This window comes from Nyctibius grandis, chromosome 7, assembly GCF_013368605.1.
Source record: "Nyctibius grandis isolate bNycGra1 chromosome 7, bNycGra1.pri, whole genome shotgun sequence".
Classification (NCBI taxonomy): Eukaryota; Metazoa; Chordata; class Aves; order Nyctibiiformes; family Nyctibiidae; genus Nyctibius; species Nyctibius grandis.
The window spans coordinates 23,873,506-23,895,777 of NC_090664.1; the positions used below are offsets into that span (position 1 = coordinate 23,873,506).

Here is a 22,272-nt window from a genome sequence, read left to right on the forward strand (position 1 = left end):
ACACCCAAGCTAAAAAAGCACTCATGATCAGGCTTAGGGTCAAGTGCATAGATACTGAATTTCCCTAATTAGAGGATGAATGGGTAGAAATCAGCTAGTAACCTTTTTAGTCTTCTGGTGGCATTACCAGAGCAAAAGGTACTATCTAAACCCAGAAATATATTTCTATTCTAAATACATATTGTTTCTCTGACCCCTTCTAAACCTGCTTTTGAGATAAAATAAAAAGCCATCTTAACTATTTTTACCTGATTTCCCTGGGAGTTAAGGGTTAGATTTGACATTATCTAGAGAAGGAATGTGAAGCTCTCTCTGATTTTAAATAAGAAGATTTGAGTTATTGCAGCTGGGGCAGATTATTTCTCATATCCTTTTATGAACAGGCAGAGTATGAAAAGACATTTCTATACAGCAAATCCACGTAAGAAACTATTCCTTTTGACAGGTGACACTGCTTCAGCCGCTTAGATTACTTGCTTGTGTGACCTCAGCCACACACACATACGACAGAGCCCAAAATAGATCTGGAAGATGAGTCATGATGTTCAGGAAGGATTTCAAAACAAATGGACCTATTTACTCTTGCAGCTGTCTCCTGAAGGTAGTACTGTTTTACAATGGTGTTATTGATTTGTTCTCATTATCTGCATCTGAGAAGTTCATTTGTTTTTGTTTTGGGCTGGGGGGGATTGCATCAGGTAATTAAAACAGGAGTTTAGTTCTTCAGAGGAAACATTTCAGGAATAAATATGCCACACACATTCTGGATGATCTAAAATGGTAACATCATAACTAAGACATCCTCAGTATTGTAGGGATTTTACTTCTTGCTTGCCAAATGCCATGCAATTGCACAGCAGTTTAATTCAGTGTCAGGGAAGATACAATGTTTTTCTGTCACTGCACTAGGGATGCTCCATGCTTTCACCAAATCTACTACATAATATGCATGTTAACGTGTTATATGGTGGCAGTGCTGCATGACTAAAAGAAAAGGTCCAGTCACAAAGTGTGATTATAAAAGTTCGTATAGAAGTGTTTTTCCGATAGACACAGCTCTGTTTCAGCACAAATCCCACTGACTTCCAAAAGGTAATAAAAATTTAAGTTAGCAAAACTCTCAACTTGGCCTTTTGACCTAACAAACACTATTTTTCTTTGACTAACAATGAAGCACAAGTTCAGTGGACTACACTGACCACTGATTACAAGAAAATAATAAAAATCTCTTCGTTTATATTTTGCAAGCAGCAATTGTGTTCTGTACTCAAGATCACTTGTTTCCACTCTTGAATTGAGATCTTCCGCATTTTTTAAACAAAACCAAGTATCACCAGTATAAAAAGAAGATGAATAAAAAAGTCATAAAAGCATCATCCATATTTGTAGATGCAGTCATAAAAAACATCATTTGTTTTTGGCACTTGTCAGGCTAGATAATGTTTTGATTTAACCAGCGAAGTCATAGATGAGCTTGCAGAATGCAGTGATCATTCTAAAAATAGAATTTACTCTGGCAAAGACAGCTTTTGGCTCACTCAGCAGATTGTGCCTGTTACTAAGCAAACTTAGTAACAGGTATAGTTTTGAACTATTCCCTTGCTTGCTTTGCCTGTAGAAATTTACACTGGTTGTCTTTATAGGTACAGAATTTGAAAACTGATATTGCATTTTATTGATTTTTTTTATAGCAGACTAGGTGACTTCATGATGTTTTTGAGAATATTTTACTGCCTTATATATGGAATAAGCGCTTACCTTCCCTTTACCTTTGAGTAAATTTCCATGGAAACTGAACACATTGTGTTCTTCTGCTGGCTTCATTTCTTGTCTACCTGAGATAGCACTTTGAATTAAATATGCCCTCATAGTTAACTAATTAAAACCATTGTGAGGCTTCTTTAAAGTCTCTGCTATTTTTTTAAAAAATGTTTTAAAGTTTTGAACTTAATTTAGCATATTTGCAAGGAAAACAAGAAATAGTATTTTCTGATCTAGCTAGATGCTGGTACTGCTCAACTGTTTCATCGTAATCACAGAACTTCAACAATATGTGATGAACTGAGATCTCTCATCAGCTCTGAATTCAAGACCAGCTATAGACCCTTCAGTATGCCATTAGTTCCCCACTTCACTGATTATGCCTTTTTTTAGTGCCAACTATTTCCACAACATAATTTCCCAATCCCCATTCTCTAAGCCATTGTCCTCTAACTTGCAGGCATCACAAAAAAGACAGTACACAGTAGTTCTTCCAAGCCATAGCAGGCTGTAGCATTTTCCTAGAAATGCTCCCTTTTAACATATACAGGTCCTGCTAGGGAAGGAGTAATGGGTTCTGATGATTCACTACAGAGAGCATTTCATTATATCTACCCAGTTTAGGAAGGATAAAAATGGTTTGGGAATGGGACCTATGTTATGGGATGAATAGACTTGTGATAAGAGCCATAACACCCCAAGAACTAAACTTAGTGCTCATAGCTTTTTATTTGCTTTGCTAATGAAGCCAACTTCCTTCCTCCAAAAAGGTAAATTGCTTATATTCCCAGATAGTGGATTTTAAAGAAGTCTGTGACAGGTACCTCTACACAATATATTTCTTCTTTTTCATCCCAGTCCATCTTATCACAGGCAGAAATTTAATTGTAGATTTCCCTGGAGAACTGGGGGTGTGGAGGTGTTGAGGATTGAGGAAGTAACAACAATTTATTCTTATGCATGACTTTGGAATGAGACACAATAAAGCATCTCTTGCGAGTCCTAAGTGACCATAGGCCAGGACTGAAAGTAAGCCAAATATATATCTATATCTATCTATCTATCTATATATATATAAGAAGGTAGAAGAACAGAATTGTGATAAGCTACACATTTTTAGGACTTAGGCAGTGACAGAGAAAACTGGAGAAAGTTCAAATAGTGTTTCATTTGACGTGCAAGGGCACCTACCACAGGGGCAGGGAAGAAAATAAGGACACTGTCTTCCGAATGCAAATAACACTTGATTCTGACACATGAGAATTAATATTCAGCTGTTTTTACTTAACTCAGACTTGACAGATTAATGATGAAACTGCAGTATGACATCTGAAGGGAACAGTGTTTTGGTAGATAAAAAACATTTCTTGATCTTCTTTTAATTAGATTGTATAGTGAGAAAATGAAACTAGAGAAGAATTTGCACATGGTCTGAACCAAAACCAAACCCAACAATTTCAAACTCTGGGTTGAGAAAAAGGAGAAAAGGGTTTGGTCAGGAGATTATGGATGATTAAGTGAATCTGGAATAGTTGTAGAGACAATAGTAAGACTCAGAACAATAAGAATTTTCCAAGGCAGAGAAGTCACCTTCCTCAGACTAAATCTGGGCATGTTCTTTGATAGTTGTATTAGAGAGGTTTTCACACTCCTATGGGCCAAATAATGTGGACAGATATTCTTCTGTATTGTTAAAGCCTCAGGATCATTTGAATCACGGAGGTCATGGCCATGCTGCGTATTCACAGGAGCATATGGCAACACAACTACCTTGTCACCTTACATACCTCAACAATACTTGCCCTGTAGCATCCTGACTTCATACCTCCGCTCCCTGCACATGTCACAACCCCACCAACAAGATTCATGAAAAGGACCATGCACTATGTTTCTGCTTCACTTCTTTTCACTTGCTTCACAGCTGTGCTGCCTCTTGTTACTGGCTGGGTTGGCAAAGCATGGACTGCAGAAGGTGATATCAGGGTCATCCATGCCCTGCTAGAAATGACCAGAAACATCTCAAAGAGCAGAGTTTTACATCATGGCCCTCTCCCTAGGTCTTAAACCTACAGCAAGAATGAGGTTCTTCCAGTTTGGATACTGCTCACCGCAGCTGGGATGTTTAGCAGGAAGTGTGAACTTCAAGATAAAAAAAGGCTGCATTAGAGTTCCTGGTGAGGAACTGGTATCCATGCTATATATAGCATGAGCTCTCCCACCACACACACACAATTTCACCCTCCAGGGCAGCAGCAGTGCCTTCATGAAGCCTGGCTCCCCTAACACTATGAAATCAGTTTGGATTTACAAATATGCTGTTGGATTTGTCATGGAAAAGGCGGACAATGCCATCTTACAGACTATCCATCCTTTCATGCTGCTCATTACTAGCATCCATGTGGCTTTCAGACAGTCTGCTTTACAGGCATTTTACTACTGTGTAAGCGATGTACATCCCCATATGCTACATGCTACAGCAAACCCTCAGTTAGATGGATGGGAAATCCTAATCCTACAGGTCAGTGTCAGCCACTGGAGATGATTAATAGAGACTATGATGAGCAACAAAGGCCAATAAATGATGTCTGAATGTTCAGAACCCAGGTGTCCCCTCTGGGTACACATGTGCAGTCTTTATTCCTAATTGTCAAGGAGCAGCAAGAGCAGCTACTGGTCCATGACTGGAGGGAGCAGGGATCAAGGAACGGCCTCACAGTGCCCAAGCAAGAAGAGCAGGTCTGGGATAGTAAATAAGGTCATACAAGAGTCCAGTCATCATCCAGCAAGTCAACAGTGATGAGGCAGGTCTGAGGTCAAGCCAGAAAGACAACTCAGGGAATCAGGGACAGAGAAAGGGAGATAAGAGAACAGCCACTAATAAGGCTGCAACATAGCTTAAAAGCAGCTCCTGAGCAAAACAGGGTGGGGGGTAAAAGCAGGGAGAAAAACCTCCCACTAGGGCTTCTTGGCAGAGCATTCTCAAAGAGTTCAAGGCTGGACACTGGCACCGTTACCTACGTGCATGCTGAGTCCAGGCAGCCAAACCCCAGGGGAAGGCAAATGCGCTTAATGCTCTGACACTTGTGACAGCCACTGATGGAGCAAGTCTTCTGTGTTTGTTTTGAGGATCATGGAAAAGGACAGACAGACACTTGGTGATTATCCTCTCAAAGATGTCTCAGATTCTGGAAGTTATATAGACTCGCTTCTGAATAAAAGCTTTTGTCCTAGACTTCAGATTCATACTTTTCAGTTTTTGAAACTTGATCCAGCATGCTATGCTGGTTCCCAGAAATGAGCCCGTACCTGCTTGTTAACTGTCTCCTCAAATTCCAACAGTAAATCTTCCTGCCGCAAAGCCACAAGAACAGGCCTGGTGCAGGAATATATCAGTTTGAGCACTGTCCCTCTAAGCCTATAACAATTTGTGCAATGATATATGGAACTATGGAGACAAATGTCTTGCATTAAACAAGGGAGAAGCATGTAATCACTGGAGTCCATACAAACCTGAGGTTTGTTACTTCCATTGTATACAGAGGGGTGGGATCTCAAGGAGAACTAACCTCTTGGTTAGGCTTCTTGAAAAGGAGCTATTTAGTTCATCTCTGAGTGAAGTCCGAGTATGCATTAACATCCACCGAGTGGATAATCTGGGGACTAGAATCTCAGTGCAAAACATGAATAGAAACTTGAATAAGCACACCCTTCATAATGTGTGGGCAATGCTCTGGTAGAGAATGAAAATGACAGAAGAATAGAAATCTTAAATAGAAAGAATGCAGAGTCAGACTCTGATCTGTATTTAGGATGATTTTATAACAAAATAGCACTTATTGTTTCTGTTTAAAAGCAATCTGCGATAAGAAGCTCTGGGCTGTTAAAATACTCATGCTCCTGGTTAGTAAGGGTAAAAAGAGAATAAAAAGACAGAAAAGGCAAGACAAAGACCATTTGATATGATTTCATGTCCTAAAAGCATGAAACTGATACCATGCTTCTCTTGGAAACAAAACAAGAAAACCCATAAAACAAAAAACCCCACATTTGCAAACAGGGGTGAGTCACAATAGGTTGCCCCAGGGTCCCATAGGGTTGTCACTCCAAACAAACAATGCTATCAGAAATAGGTGACATATTCCTCAAATCTGACATACCATAAAGAGAACAGTCTGTCACTCTGCTCAAGAGAGTCACTGCTAACAACAGGCAGAGACACCAGACCTGAGTAGAAGTATGTGGAATTTCCATCTCCTCATGGAGATGGAAAAAACAGCAGACCAGATATTTTTGTAAACTCTGCATGACTTATACACGGCCCCTCAGGAGATAATTGAATATAACAATTTTCGCAAGAACTAAAATAATTATATTAATTATATATAATTTATGAATTTGGGGTTTGAGTCTTAATATTGTGCCTTGGAAGGAAATGCATAGCATTAGGTATTGTGCCTTGTGGTATAAACAGCTCTTGTACCAAGTGCGGAGCAGCACTTGCTTTTTATAGACAGTCAGGTACAATATAAAGAAACTTTATTTGAAACTCTGATATAATAAATGATCATTAATCACTCCCCATTAGACTACATGTCCCACTGTCTTGCACTAACAATTAACCTCCAAACATTAGTCACTTTTGGAAAAATCTAACAGCAATTGTAAGTATTTCAGGTTGCTCTAGAAAACTGCATCTGGGTGGTGGTAAGAGAGAATCTCTAGACTTTGTGTCTGGGCAATGTTTGGTCTCTCTCAACTGGAAAAGTGTTGATAGGAAAGGCAATTGCATCTTCAAAGAGAGATACTTTTTCTAGGGGCTGATACTGGCCACATCATCTATTTGCATCCCCTAACTCCTGTTATTCTTCATGATTTTCACTCACTAGTAATCTGAACCATGCGAAGGGTCCAATCTACTACCTAGTCTTTCACGTGTGCAGCACAAAATATTTAGCTTCAAGATAAAAGGGTTTAATTTTCATACTTATGTCTTTTTCTTTCTTGAAAGTTCAGGTGCAGGCAGCCCCCTGTGGAGCCCAGGGTTAGTTTCATGCCTATTATTACACCGTTTCTCCTTGTCCTGCAGAATTTGATAAATGAGGAGTTGCTTAAGGGAATATGATTATGCAGAATTAAATTGTCAGGCTCATTAATTATTCTGATTAAACACAAAGCCAAGTAAAGGGATTTTTGTGCCCCCCTACAATGAATTGCGTACAGCCAATATGTGGGTATTTACATTTTTATACTCTAATATATGCATCTTAAACTGTAAACATAATCACTCACAGAAACAGAGCTGGAGTTCCACTCACAGTGGGCTGCAGGCAGAAACCTCTCCCATTGGTATATGGGTGTTTGCATCACTTTCTCACTTAGCCTAGTAAGTCCACCTAATGTGCACGTGGAGCCCTATGCACCGCTGTGATTGCTCTCCCTTCACACTCAGCCTGCATTCATTTGTACTTCATTATGGAAATATGCAAATCATCTCTTTTTACCATTGTGAACAATTAGTTTACAAGGGAAGATAAAAAAAATATTTTGTCTTGTGTTCACCCATAATTATTCTGGCATGTTAAAGCGAATGGGAGAGAGAAGGAGTGTGAAATTTAATTCCAATAAAAATACCTATCACACAAATGAGAAGCGTGCTATCAGCTATGTTTTCTTCTGAAGACACTGACCCATTCGGCATTGTTTAATGCAAATCTTATATTGTGGGCAGCCACTGAAAATAAAATCATCAGTGAAACAGAGCACATAAGACAGCAATAATAAGGTAACAATAGGATAAGACAGCAATAATGATTAAAACCACTAAGACTGTCACTGTCAGGTGTCCAGAGAAGACAGAAGATCCTTCCTTTTCAGCTGAGAAAATGTCCAATTCATGCTGGAACTAAATTAAGAATCTGATGGACTCTTTCATTACTGTTGCTGTTTACCAACATCCACCCCAATAAAAGGGGGCAGGGGGAGGGGGGGTGGGGAAAGAAGCATGAAGTGTTAAAGCGTTGGGGAAACTGCTCTACATTTTTGCCTCTATAAGAGGCTGAATCTTTCCTTGAGGAACAAACTCAAACTCTGCCTGCACTTTGAAACTGCTGCAAGTACTCCCCCAGTAATGTCAAGAGAAGGTCCAGTAAGAGAAAGAAAACAAAACAAGCAGCCCAGAAATACTACAGATGGCAAGAAACCTAGTCCTGAGCCCAATATTAAAGGTTTCTTAAACTCCTGGTAAAAAGTCTTGTTTATCACTGTATTCACAACTTTTCCTGAAGGTCAGTCTAATAGCTTGCTAAATAATGCTGGGAAGAAACAACTCTTTCAGAACTGACTTTCCACCAAGCAGGATGTCACGTAGGTATATTTAGCTATCTAAGATATATGACTTCCCCTACTTTGTCACCTGAAGCCTTCAAGTATTTTTTTCTACTATTACCTCCCTACTTTTCCTACTCCAGTTCTATAAAGGAGTCAGATTGGTTTGTTCATGCACCTGCATGTAAAGAGGACTGTAGGAAAGCCATACTGAAGTTTTGTGCTGAGCCTTGTCAGGATGACATTTCTGATCTTTTTCACCTCTATTATCTAAATCAGTAAATCCCAACCTTTTGGGTCATCAGACCATGATAAACCCTCAAAACTGTCCATAGACTAGCATATACCTTTATCAAATCTCTATCTTCGAAATGCAGCTAAACCTTTCAGACCTATTTGTCTGACCGGCCAAAGGGAGGTTTCACAGCTCCTCAGAGACTGTGCCCACCTCAGAAAGGTTTGAGGAGAAACAAGAGAGGACATTTGTTCTGTCTTTCACTCAGAACAAATATAAGAAGTGGCTTTGAAACAGCAGAAATCTTGACTTGGACTCTGGAAGCAAGAAGGAAATCAAAGCAGAGAGAGGTCCGGGCTCACGTGTTAGCCTAGAGCTCCTTCAGACCATGGAGCTCACAGCTTTACATTGGTATTTAACAGCAAGGTGGACAAGCACCCTTGGATTTCACCAAGAGAAATCCCAGCTCAAGTTTAAGCTTCTTATTTCATAGCTTTGACAACAAGTTTACAGGAAGTGTGGCTCTCAATTTAACATTGCAGCTGAGGTTGAACATTTTGGGAAAAAGTTTATATATGGCTTCTGCAGTTCTCTTGATCCTGGTTCCATAAAGTAGAATAACCTAATTTCTTCCAAGTTTACAAATGCTGGTTACCTTCACAAAGAGCCTTTCTGTCCATCTCACCATTTTATAAGGCTCTTTGACCTGGAGTTACTTGCTGCAGTTTCAGAGGCTGGTTGGAAAGCTCTGTGTAGGGCTCTCCTGAGACCCTGGCACTCCTAATGCAGGGTAACACGTGTCTCTAACTCTGTGCATCTTCCTCTGGGAGAAATCCTCCACCTGATTACTTCAAAAAATGCCTGGGGACTTTTTCAGTATTCACTGATGCTTTTGACAGTAACTGGAATCAAAATAAGGACTCTTGCCAGAAAGGGTCCAAAGAAGTTTTTGTTCAAGCGTCACTGTCTGCGCTCTGACTGCTGACATGAGCCCTTCACTATCCTGTGGGGAGAAGTGATTAAGACTCACCAACAGATAAATCCCACAAGGATTACACTCATCTTCCTGTCACTAACAATGACACGAACACAGTTTTATTGTAAGGATGAATCAAAGGTTATGCAAGAAGGCTTTTTCCAAACCCCATTTCCTCATTTGCCCAGTGCTGCCTCGTCTTACTCAACACTTGCTAGATACAAAACCAAAAACTGCAAGTCTGAGGGCCCACCACATTCACTGCTAATAGCAGTATTTGCACTGGTTTCAGTGTATATTTTTCTTTCAGGTAGTGAGGGTACACAAAATTCTACACTAAATAACGTATTGAAATCCACTCATCATTTCTGTGCCATTGCCTAGGGCCAGGTTGGAAATGCAGGAATGGTTCCCTTCAGCAAAGCTTTAGCTACCATTTCAGAAGCGATGACTTCCAAGAGCCTGATTCTCCCCATGTGCTGAATGTAGTTTCTTTGGACTCAGACATCAGGGTCCTTTACACCAAGTAAGGATCTGTGCAATGCAGTACAATTTGCAGAATGGCAGAATGATCTGAAGTTAAGATTCCTGATGTTGAGTGTAGTAAGAGTACACTCCCCCATTAAATTTCAGTAACTGTGAAATGTAGAAATTGTGAGAAACATCTTTTAGCTCTTTGTTTACTATCTTGCAAGCCAGTGTTCATGTTTATTCTACGTGCACTCACTTTCATGCTTCATATCCATTAAAAATGAATTATATAGCAGCATGTGTTTTCTTTCCCTCCTATATCACTTATAGTTTGTTGCTTTCCATTTCAAGGAACATATCATCGAACAGACCAGATGATAAATTTTTGATGAATTTTTGAAACAGAAGCCAGACACAGAAACACTGGTTAAGTAAATTGTACCTATAAATAACTTCATAACAAGGCCAAATGTACAGTAGAACGAAGTTTGCAGAAATATCTCTTGATCTAATGCCTGTGTTTCCTCCCACTAACATAAATCTCATTAGTCACAGACACACTGGGTATGGTATTTTCAAAGTCTTTGCTGCTTAGGCCAGTAAATATTTCCCACATGGTTGTGATGTTTCTTGGATAAACAGAGGATTAATGTCAATTGCTACAAGCGTGGTGTTCCAGGACTTTTTAAATGACAAGACTGCTGCTGGCCTTCACCCACATGCTAGCTGTGTGGAAAGGGATGGTGGCCTCCAATGACACATACCTTCTGAGAAGTTACAGGCAATCACAGGCCCTTAGTTATGAATTTAGAGGTTTCAGAGTTTACATTTCAAGAAATTTTGTGTAACCTTAAGTAGGCAGGGAAGAAGTGAGCAATTCCCCATTTCCTAATGTCCTGGTTTGTCCTAAACCAGGCCGATTTTCCTTTCAGTGATTTTTACTTTTAGCTAAGTCTCCTCTAAGTAACTGCACTTTCTGAAACTAACTGCATGTTTTCGCAGACAGTGTCTGCTTCCAGGACTGATAACGCTCGAAGTTTGTAGTTATCACTGAGGCACCGGTAGGGATGTTGTGCAGAAAGGCTCTTGCTGTACTTGTTCTTGAGAGAAACCAAGGTCACTGCTTACGAGTGAAGAGCCAAAGGGGGGTCGCAGCTGCAGGGGGGAGCAGACAGGGCAGGTGACCCAAAATTGACCAACAAGGGTATTCCATCCCATACACGTCATTCTCAGTATAAAGCGGGGGGATCACGAGGGTCTCGTTCTCTTTCTGCTATGGCCGGTGTCCAAGGAGGACTCCGTCTGTTTTCCTGCTGCCCCCGATCCCGATCCGTGCATCCCTGAATCCGGCTCTCGACCGTCGCTAGGCCCAGGCTGGGCCTTCCCGGAGCCTGCCCTGCAGTGCCGGTGGTGACGTGGCTGACTTCAGGGGAGCTCAATCTTGGTTTTGTATATATATTTGTATATATTTGATTATTTCTATTATTGTTATTATACTCTTTTTCATTATTATAGTTTATTAAAACTGTTTTAACTTTCCAACCCAGAAGTCTCTCTCCCTTTTCCCTTTCCCTTTCCCTCTGGGGGGAGGGGGGGGATAACAGAGAGCATCTGCCGCAGGTTTAATAGCCGGCCCAGCTATTCTGTCATCATAGTTTTCTCTACCGTGCTCTTTCAATATGATTTTCAAACCTCATTCACATCACTTTCTGTGTGAATGAAAGAACTTCCCAAATTTATCCCAAGTTCTGTCTCCTTTATATTAAAATCCTCCTAGTTTTCAGAGTCTTCCATTTTGGTCTCAGCACCAAAAATCCAGAATCTTAGCAGTTCTTATGGTCATAATTTGAAATACATTGATTTCGCTGAGAGTCATTAACTTTGTCCTTAATTACTCAATAACTTGAAGGGTCTCCTGAGCTTCATGCAGATTGTATGCTCCTTCCTGTAGGGACACTATTGGCATATTAACACTGCTTATGTTAACTGTCTCTTCCGTATTTGGGTTACCCTGTTCTGCATATCTATAAAGACATTCAGTGGCATATGAGGCATATGCTACCTCAGAGCTGCCGATTACATGTGGTGAGAAGGTGTGCTTAGGGAAAATACATTTTTCAGCTAATCAGTTTTCTCATGCTGAACATAATTGGGTTGCACAACTCATGTTCTCTGTTCTGCGTGCGTCTTCTGCGTTCATTTAAACTTTGTGGTTATCAGGGGACTGAGACAGGGACAGCTGTACCATTTATGGGATAAGCTGCAGAAATGAGATGAATGTGTAAAAACCAGAACAAGTGTTTCAGTAGCTATTCTTGCAGAGAGTTATTCACCAGAGTCTCACTACGGCATTCAAACCCTTTGCCTCTTGTGCACACTGCTGCTAGGCTTTTAGGAAAACCATAATATAATGGTCCCCTTGGAGAGTAAGGTCATCAGAAAGGCTCTTAATAAAAAATTGAGCTAAAATCTTGTTGCATTTAGCTAATGGTGATAACTACCATGTTTTAATTTGCAAGCATATGAACAAAGGCCTGAATTTCAGAAGAAAGAAAAGAATGAGTTTGATCCTCTGATTTTTAAATTGGAGAGGTAGGAGGCACAAGGACAGAAGGAATCCTGCAAGTCAATTTGAAATTAGTTTTTTTCTTTCTTAAGCATCAAACTCTAAAAAAAAAAAAAAAAAAAAAGGATTTCTTAAACTATCCAAAGGCACATGGTTCTTGGTCAATTAAAAACAAAATCAGTTTTTCTCCAGATTTGCCTAAATTTTGCAGAAGATATACATACATGTTTTGTTTTAACAGCACTGTGTAATTCTGTCACTTTAACTGGAGAGAGCCACTGCATAAGCAGTTAAATGTATGCTGAAATCCTTGTAGATGTCTCTATAAATAGCCTCCCTTGGACAAGAAAGATTTTTCTTGAGCATAATTGATTTTCATAAAGGATACCAGACACAGTAGTTCCCTGTAAACATTCAGCGTTCACTAGCTATTGCCTTTTTCCTGAAGGACTTGGCATTTGCAGACATTTGGAATAGGAAATTACTTCTGTCACTGACCTCACAGTGAAGTAACCATTGGTATAGGTGTTCTTTCAAATGCTGACCTTTCAGTTTGTCTATGTGGCCATAGCCAGAATGTTATGAACTCCAGCTACAAATTAATGACAAATTAATGAAGGGGTTTTGCCAGCCGTCTTGTCTTATTTCTTATCCAAGAGTTAAGGTCTTGATCCAGAATCCATTTGAATCAACAGAATGAAATTCTCTAGCTTCAGGTGCCTACAGACCATACTCTAACTGAAAATCATGTTCATATTGTTAAGTATATTGAGTATATAATCTCTATAGTCACTAGAAATCCTAAATTGTCTTAGAATATATTAGCTTAGAACACTAGGACATAGGGTATAAGTTACCAGTGGGAAAAGGAAAAAAAATACAATCTGTATACAGTTTAAAGTAGAATAAACTTGTAAATATTGTAAGAAGATTGATCTTCTAACTAACAAAAAGCACTTATTTGGCTCAGTAGTGTAGGAAAATAACAGGCTGCATGGGATAAATGATACAAGCTACTTCTTGGTTTTCATGTTGGAAATTCTGTTGCCAAGCTATACCTTTAGCTGTAAGTACCATAGACTTAAATTTGCTCTCACTGAATTTACAGATATAATTTTTACTGATGTCAAAGGAATGGGTATGGTGTGGAAGAGAACAAATATAATATTAATACCTGAGAAAAAAATTAAGTAGCATAGTCAATTGTTGGGTATGTTAAAGAAGTCAAAACAGTCTTAGGTCAAATCCCTCATCTTTACGAAGTTTTCTGAGTCATGTAACATTATTCTTGGATTTCTCGTGAGACACATGGATTGATAAAGTTTTAAATGCCAAGGTATATGCTATAATCTGTGGATAGGCAGACGCGTACACACATGCACACACGCAATAGTATATAAGCAATATACAGTGTAGGGTGAAGATGTTTGGCAGATGCTTTAAACACCAACAATTTTCTCATCAGGGAATCAGTTACTGCTAACTGAAGAACATGCTTTGCATTATATTCCTTGAAAGTTACAATAAAACCAGAATGAAGGTGGTCATTAAGGTTATAATAAAAAAGTAACACTTTTATTTAAAGTTGTATTATTTTTAAATAACTCATGTTAAGAAAATATAAGCCCATAACACTTTTAATATTCACTATGATACTGCTTTAATATCTAAGCAGGCAAGACCATGGCCAAAGCTGTGATGTGTTTTTGTTCCATCTACTCCTTTCAATATGATTTTTTGCCCTTATCAATGGATTGCACCTCAGCTTCCTCAAAAGTTAGATATTCCTGGGTTTGCAATAAGGGCTGCAAAGAGAAACAAGAGATGGTTTCTTGTATTCTGTTGAATCTCCTGCGCATTTACGTACAGAGCATTGCCTGTTGAGTTTGAGGCAATTGAGAATTTTAGTAAGAAGAAAGAAAACTGTAGCCATCTAAAAAAGGCAGGGATTTCATTAGAAAACAGTGGAGTTTTCTGGTCCGGGACACCCCACCCCCCCTCCCTCCCCCTCCCCCAAGCAAACAACAACAAAACCACCATTGACATTTTAAGTATAATATTGGACTGGAAAGAAATAAAGCAAATGCTAACCACTGCTGCTGCCCATTGCTTCATTTTCCCACCAGCAACAAATTTCTTTTTCCAAAAGCAATCTCAGAAATGCTAAGGAATAATTATTTGAGACTGCATGGCCTAAATAACCCTACAACTCCCTCCCCCAAAAAAAGAAAACCCCGAAACAAAACAAAAAACTAAACCCAGAAATGACTGAAGAAACTAGAAATGCAGCACCTGTAATATTCTGAGGATTCCACTGTGAAAGTCAAACATTTTTACTCAGAGATGATCCAAGTAATTAATTATCCAAACGTGCACGTCTACTCATTTTCCATACCATTTCATCTAGAAATGGGAAAACAGAAGTGGAGAGATCCGATTTTCATTTATAGTAGGTCCCTTCTCATGGTGTCCGATAGGTAAAGCAGCCTAAAAGAGAGACTTAATTATATTTTGGCCCATTTTAAGATTCTTGTACTGGCTAGGTCAACCAGTATAGTCTCTCTAATGTAAACAGAAGTTGAACAATTAAACTACATAAAATTACACAGTCACATTTGGAATACAAAATAAATTCAAGACCTCCCAGTCTTGTCTTTGAACCTATCTTTCTTTTAAAATATTGTCTTTGATGTTTTCTTTTTTTTTTAATATGATGTTTAAGACTTTTTTGCCCCTGCTTGCTTGATGTTTTGGAATTCTAAATCACCTGAAATACTCATTTGAGACAGTAAAATATGTCCTCTCCCTAACTTTATCTAGCTTCTTTGCAGAACAGTTTAATGTTCTTTTAAATTCAGAGAAAGACAATTTATATCACAGTCACGCATTCAGTCACAATGAAAGCAAAAGCCATGGATAATGCCATAAAACTAGTACAATTGATTTCTAGGGACAATTAGTTCAAATTAAATTAAATTATGTGCTTTCTGGAAGTTTATGAATTCTGATTTTATTGTTTTTCTTTTATTACATGCTACCCAGAGACACATTTTGTCCTGAAAATAGTTCTTATTGCACAGATAGACATAAGAAATAAGTGATAAGAAGCAATCTGCTTTAGCTTTGAGAGTAAAAATGATCGAGGGAGAGATATTTCTAATAAATACCAGAAATTGATTAAATGAAGGTAGGGTCGAACCTCCAAATGCGAATCTAATTTTACATCCTATGAGAAACATTGAGTTTTTCCAGGCATATATTTCAGGAAAGCCTACCATATGTGTGGTCTACTTCATGTTAATAAAAAGTGTGCTTGATAGTAAATGCTGTATTTAAATGCCCAATTCTTTAGATACTAAAATCTAGGTTCTAGAAATTCAAGGGATATATTAAAACATAGAAAAGCAGAACTCACCTCACTACTAGAAATGGCATATCAAAGTAACTTATGCTCATTAGTAACTGCTGATGAGACTAGTCAAGGTTAAACTGCTTTGACTAGTGGAATTTGGAAGTCCAGCAAAGTAGATACCTAAAAAGAAAGACACCATACTCACCCCAGTTTCAAAATACACATGCCTGAAACTAATTTTATTAGCATACCTGAAACGAGAGATTTCCCAGGAAAGCATTATCCAGAACTGTAGTCAGAGCAGCCAAGCAGGGACCAAACTATCCTTTGCTATGGCTAAATAACTGTGGGGAGAAAAACTTTCCCATCTGCCAACAATCTACTGGAATACCATCCTACCTCACCTGTGGGCAAGGGGAGACCAACTGACTAGTTGCAGCCACACAGACAGATGCTAGCCAGCTTGTTTCCTTCGGGAGGAAACAGCAGTTCTATTCCTGCGTGGCTTCGCAGCAAAGCTAATGAGAGCGTGTTAGCAGAGGTGCAGCTTCATCAGGCTGACTACAGGCCTCAGCCAAAGGACAGCCACTTTGGAGTTCTTGCTTATGTGGCAAAAGAACTCCACCTGACCTAACATCTGCATAGCTAAGTCTACACTTGTATTGATTATCTCACACAGATTATCAAATAGACATAACAAAATAATAGACTCTAAAACAAAAAATATTAATCAAAGTACAGGAACTGTTATCTTCTAAATACGAAACTGAAGATTTTAGTCAGCACTTACATTTGTTTTTGCTTCAGAATAGGCTGAAAGCTATGTTATGAAATATTTACATTTTACACAAAGCTGATCTTTAATCAGCTTTGAGCTGAGCACTTGCAATCCCAACTGCCTTCAGCAAGAGCTATGACTGCCAACACATCTGAAACCCATTTTAGGAACATAAAAGAAAACAAAAAGAGAACTGTAGCTTGATAGGCTATAGAGTTAATTTTGTGGTCCACAGCAGCGATACAGCTGATGTAATCCCGTGGGTTGTAATTCCCCAGCACCCTTTCCATGAGATGGCATGCTGAGTCACGTGGCCATCCTCCAGCCAGCTGCTTGGGCACAGCTCTGGGGTGCAAGCAGGTACACCTCCCCGACACAGGATTTAAAATTAGTGCAAAGCCTGTTTTTCTGCATGTGGCAGCTGTGGACATGCGAGCACCACTGAGAAGGCAGCCATCAGCCTATGGAAGTTAATTGTGCAAAACCTCTCAGTGTTTGGTTTTACCCAAAGGGCACAGTTTAAATCCCTTCCCTAAAAGAGTGTGATTGCTAAGTTCCAGTATGGACTGAAGAGGTTTGTGAGGCATATACAGTAGTGTAACACAACACAACTTCATCAGAAGATATACCTATTGCAGGAATGATGATGTCTTCTAGGAATTTGAGAACTTCGAAATCAAATGTCCTTCAGAAAGTCATGAAGGTCAAATACAACTGTTTAATAAAATATCATCTTTAGTGTTGAAGTTCAAATCTATTTTATAGACATGCTGGTGCCATGTACTAAACGTATTCTTTTAATTAGTTTACTAATTTCATTATGTGCTTTTCTTTATCCAATGTATTTCATTATTTAAGATGCAAAGACAGGACTATAAGTAACAGTATACATTTGACAGAATCCTCATTTCTATAACAAAATAAATGATTTTTAGGGAAATGTTTTTTCACTTCTATGCCCCTTATGAGATAAGATTTTTTTAAAAGATTGTTTTTACTTACATCAGCCAATAGAGCAAGAACTAAACAAATTTTGAATACAAAAGCAAAACAAATATATACTAGCCCAATACAAAGAGAAAGGAATACTTTTCACTGATGATGCAATACAGAGTGCAACATTTATGTGACATCTGCTGGTTTGACTCAGAGCAGAGCTGGGGATCTGCTGAGGGCTGAGAGTCAGACCCTGGGACACGCAGCTGGCCAACCCTGCAATGGGAATTCCCCTTTTGCACCATGCCAGGGACATTGAGTTATGAATTTCACATCTATCGCAGGGGTATGCCACAAACTGAAAAAAAATATGTTACAGCTTACTAGCCAGTAAAACATTCCTAATGTGGTACAGGTAGACTGATAAATTTGTACTTTGTATAGTATTTGCTTAATCGATCCGAGGGTGTAGTTAGCTCTTCAAGTAGAACTGAAACAAACCTCACATGGTCCTGTTGAGCTCTGTCCCAAATAAGATTGATTGGATGGATCAGCTCAAGAGATGAATGAAATCAAGGGAGTTGGCAATGGACCAAATGATAGGGGAAAGGTCCTTAGGTTATTGTTTTATTTAGGGAAAGCATTATGTTTATTTTATTCTTTCTGTGTTTTCTCCCCTCAAATAGACACTAAAGAATGGATGTACCTTGATGGAAGATTCTGAACAAATAGTTCTGGAGTATAAACACTTATATTACTGGTGGTGCACGTGTACATAGCTGAGATTCTCTTTGCACAGCTCTGCTGGGTAGAGGGTAGAGACCATGGGGGATTGTAGAGCTCTCTGAAAAAAAAGGAAATATAAGTTCAGGGTGACTTAAGAGGAAAAGTTAATCAAAAAGAGGAAAAGTTAATGAAAAAGAATTATTGGTGTTCAGCACAGCCAAAGAGTCAATAAAACAGAATGATGTAATTTAAATTATAATGCTTTTTTTTCTGCAGGTTTCTGCAGGCAGAGCAGCCTAGACACTTTCTACACTTCTAAGTCCCTGACTTCTTTGAAAAACATGCCCTAACATCTCTTTGGTTGGGTCATCTTCTTGTTGTCTACAATTTTTCAAAACAAAATTCCTTTGTAAATGAAAAATTGGATGCCAGATAAGAATAAAATAACATTTAATAATGAAAGAGCTTATCCAAACTAGCATTTTTATGTAGACCTGAAAACTAAAGGTCTGCATTTGCCAGGATTACAAATTGTGTCTTCTTCATACTAGGTCTCCATAGAAACAGGTTTAGAAATTTTTTGTCTAACATTTAATAAGCTAGGGATTTGAGGAGAAGGAACACGACTCCACACAATCCAATGTGAATCAAAGTGAAGACGCTTTATTAAGCATAAGCTGTCCCTTTTATACATTTTGTACTTTCCCTGGCTGTAAGCATGTGCATTGCTACTGGTTAATATTACTAAACATACTCTTCTTTGATGTGTTGATTGGTCACTGCTCTACCACTGGTCTTTTCTTAATTGGCTCCATCAGTTCTTGTTTCTTCTCCTCCGTGTTCGGCTCCCCCCAGCTACTCCCTCCATTCTTGTTTGCTCAGCTACTGTTTTTCCTCATCTCTCCAAGGCTGGCTTGTTGACACTAGCTACATGAATCTTGTCACGCAGCTAGGCCCTCACTCCATACTCTCATACTTCTGGCTCATTACATGACCATTCTCCTCCAAAAAACCCTCTACAGGGATTTAAACTGTGGAGACTGAATATTACTATTCTGCATAGAACCTGCCTTAGTGAAACAGTTATAATTCTGTGGAATAATGAAGTAGTATTGCTTGACTAAAAGCAATGTTAAGATTTCAGCCTCTTGAGAAATAGCAGGCTTCAGGGAATGGTTCAGAAATTAAAAAAGGTGATAAAGAACACCAGGGATGTCAACAATGTCATTTTCAAACTACATAGTTCTCTTATTAAATTTGATGTAGGACACACCTGTAACCACATAAATACATGTGAAAACTCTAAATCAAGGTGAGACGGGAATCAAATAATGTTGTGGTTCTGTAGCACAGAGGAAAGTCCAAGTAACTGTTTAATGTTACTGTCCACCTTATTAAAAGAAATTTAATAAATATGAGACAGGTGACTGCTGAGGGGGTACTTGAACAAAATGTCTATGAAAATGTTCCAAAGTAGAGGAGAGCTGGGCAAGGACCAAAAACTTTATATTTGGTGTAAAGACAATGATATTACCACTCAAATGTCTTGAACCTGTTCCATGCAGTCTGACAGAGTTACACAGAAGAAATAGCCTGGGTGAAAAACTTTCAAATTCCAACTCCCCACTCCCCCAAATGAATGCAATCTAACATAAGTTTGTGCCCTTTTACGAAGTATAAACAATATAATATTCTCATTATACTGAAGGCGTATACACATTCTGCTCTGAAAAAACTCAGAAATTTAAGCTTCTGCCCCTGCCAGTGGATGCAGTGGTTAATAGCATCTGATCCTGCACACTTCGTATATGCCCTGCATCATGGGTTAACACACCCATACAGGTTTGGAGGCTTAATAAGATCTCCAAGCCAACAAGCTTGTAAATCCCCACCTCTCTTTAAAGAGTCTGTGGTATTTGATGCTGAAAAAGTACAGAAGTCAGGGAATTCTGGATGTACCATAATGGTGTACTAGGTTTAGCAGAAGCATTAAGTTTCTGGAATCATTAACTGTCTTATAGCGTGTAAAGAGCAAACTGTAAACTGCATTTCTCTTTTGGCTGAAGAAAGACAATCTTCTTTCTTTTATCTTGCTCTTAAATACATCCGTAAAATGCAGCACTGTGGATGTGCTGCACAGTTACATTAATAGACAGAAATTTCATTTTTGTGTAGACATAGGTTTTTTTTGATATATGCAGCATTCTTCAGCACCTTATCCCTGATTTTCTCTATTACCTTACTATTTTAAAGAGCAATTCAGGTGAAAAGAGGATGGACTAAGTTTAAAGTCCTTAACCTGAGGATCTTGCCATTAAAATCCAATGTTATAAGCAAGATGAATGTAATAATAGATGAGGACTAAGCTTAAGAAAACTTCTGGTTTCACGTTTGAAATAAACTGGCAAGTCTCAAGGCAGTATGCCTGTAATGTAGCAAGTTGCACTTGATTCTGTAGAGACCAGATCCGGCACTTATTAAATGTGTCTCCATTGGCTTCAATGAACGCTACACTAGTTCCTAATTTTAGAATTCTATTTTGGTTGTATAACAGTACTTCTAAAGGTGGTTGAAATAATACCTAAATAGTTATTTCCTTCTAAAAATAACATCCTTTACCTAAGCTGACTTGGACCATGTTTTAGAAAGCTCTTTAGAGAGGGATAACTCAGAAGAGGAAAGTCTTTAATGCAGCAAGGTCTAAAATAATTCCAGAGAGGTAGTTATCTAATTCTAACAACCACTCAGCCCAGCAAAGATGCCCAGTGGGTTTGACTTCCTGCTTTTTCACTGATTTGGCCACTAACTCTGTCTCAGTTTTAGTTTATCAAAAATCAGTAAAATTTTCCTGACTTAGGCCTGTTCAGATCTCAGAGCTTTGAGATCCTTTAATGAAAATCCTCAAAAGGCAAAAAGTATTGAAATAAAATGTTAAAAAAGTTATAAAAAGTTGCTTATGAAGAAAAGATAGAAACCATTTACTGCAGTTTCTTGAATCACTCAATTTATTCATTTCAGCATGCCCAGCTTACAGAAAATTAAGTATCTGCATTTTCCATATGCACTGCTTGTGCCATTTTTAGATGTTATGAACCACAAAGTCTTCCTGTGTGTAAAATCTTGAGACAGAAGTGTGAGAGGTACCTTTTTACTAATTATGCGCATTATCATAATTTCTTCTTCTGTTATAACATCTGATTCTCAGGGATAAATCTTGCATTTTCCTCTTTGCAACAGTGCAGTGCTCCAACAGTCAGAGAAAAGGTGCAACTCAATACACTTTATTGAGGGTAGCTATATTTGAAAGCAGCTGTAATTCTTGTTGCATTCTTCACAGAGCATTCATTAGGGCTTTCTAAACATCATTGGACATTTAAAAGGGAAAGACCAGAGTGGTTTGGACATAGAATGAAACAACACATTTCAATAAATATTAATTCCATGTAGTAAATTAAAATGTAGTACACACAGCAAGTATGGTACACATATATATACTATTTATATAAATATACATGCTCATATATAGTGCATACAGTAAATACAGCAATTCTGATGGAGTACTAGCTTATATTATGGTATATTTGGTTCAGTAGTCTGGGGTATTCTCTGCTGGGCCTGCTGCACCAGGGATAAGGGGACATGGAGCATTTCTACGTCAAGAGGGGGAGGGCAGCTTTCTATATAGTTTTTTTAGGGATCACAAGCCTGTTGCTGTGCTCCTTCCAGAGTCTTTGGTTTGTTTTTCAGTGCTTAATGCAGAAGCATATCTTGCACATTTTCATAAAATCCTGTGTCAGTCTCAACTCCTGGCCCTTGGGTTCATTAGAATGTTTTGGAAGCAAGGGGAGATCTGGACCCTCCCCAGAGCAAGTCCAGAGGCTGAAGCCGGGGCACTGACTCTTTGGGAACTCGGGGCAGATTGGGATTCAGCTATGGCAGTTGCAGAGTGGAGCGATGGGGCTTGTGTGCTGTAAAGGACAGCCCACAGCTAAGCCTTGGGAGGGAAAAAAGGAAGGAGACACTCCTCAAGATGCAGAGGAAACCAGATGGGTCCAAGGAAGGCTATGGCAAATTGTTGCATTAAAATGCAGAATTTTAGGGTCTCCTCTGCTTCTGACCAGGAACGCTGTAGGCAGGTTTGTTTTCT

General features: G+C 38.8%; 1 protein-coding gene across 1 annotated transcript in view; it reads left to right on the forward strand.

Annotated features, from left to right (window-relative positions):
* Positions 1 to 524: 524 nt before the first annotated feature.
* TMEM196 (transmembrane protein 196) overlaps positions 525 to 22,272 on the forward strand; it is a 115,022-nt gene continuing 93,274 nt past the window's right edge. The window contains exon 1 of the mRNA XM_068405425.1: positions 525 to 601. Coding sequence (XP_068261526.1) covers positions 539 to 601 — 63 coding nt within the window. The 5' untranslated portion in view covers positions 525 to 538. The remainder of the gene's footprint in view (positions 602 to 22,272) is intronic.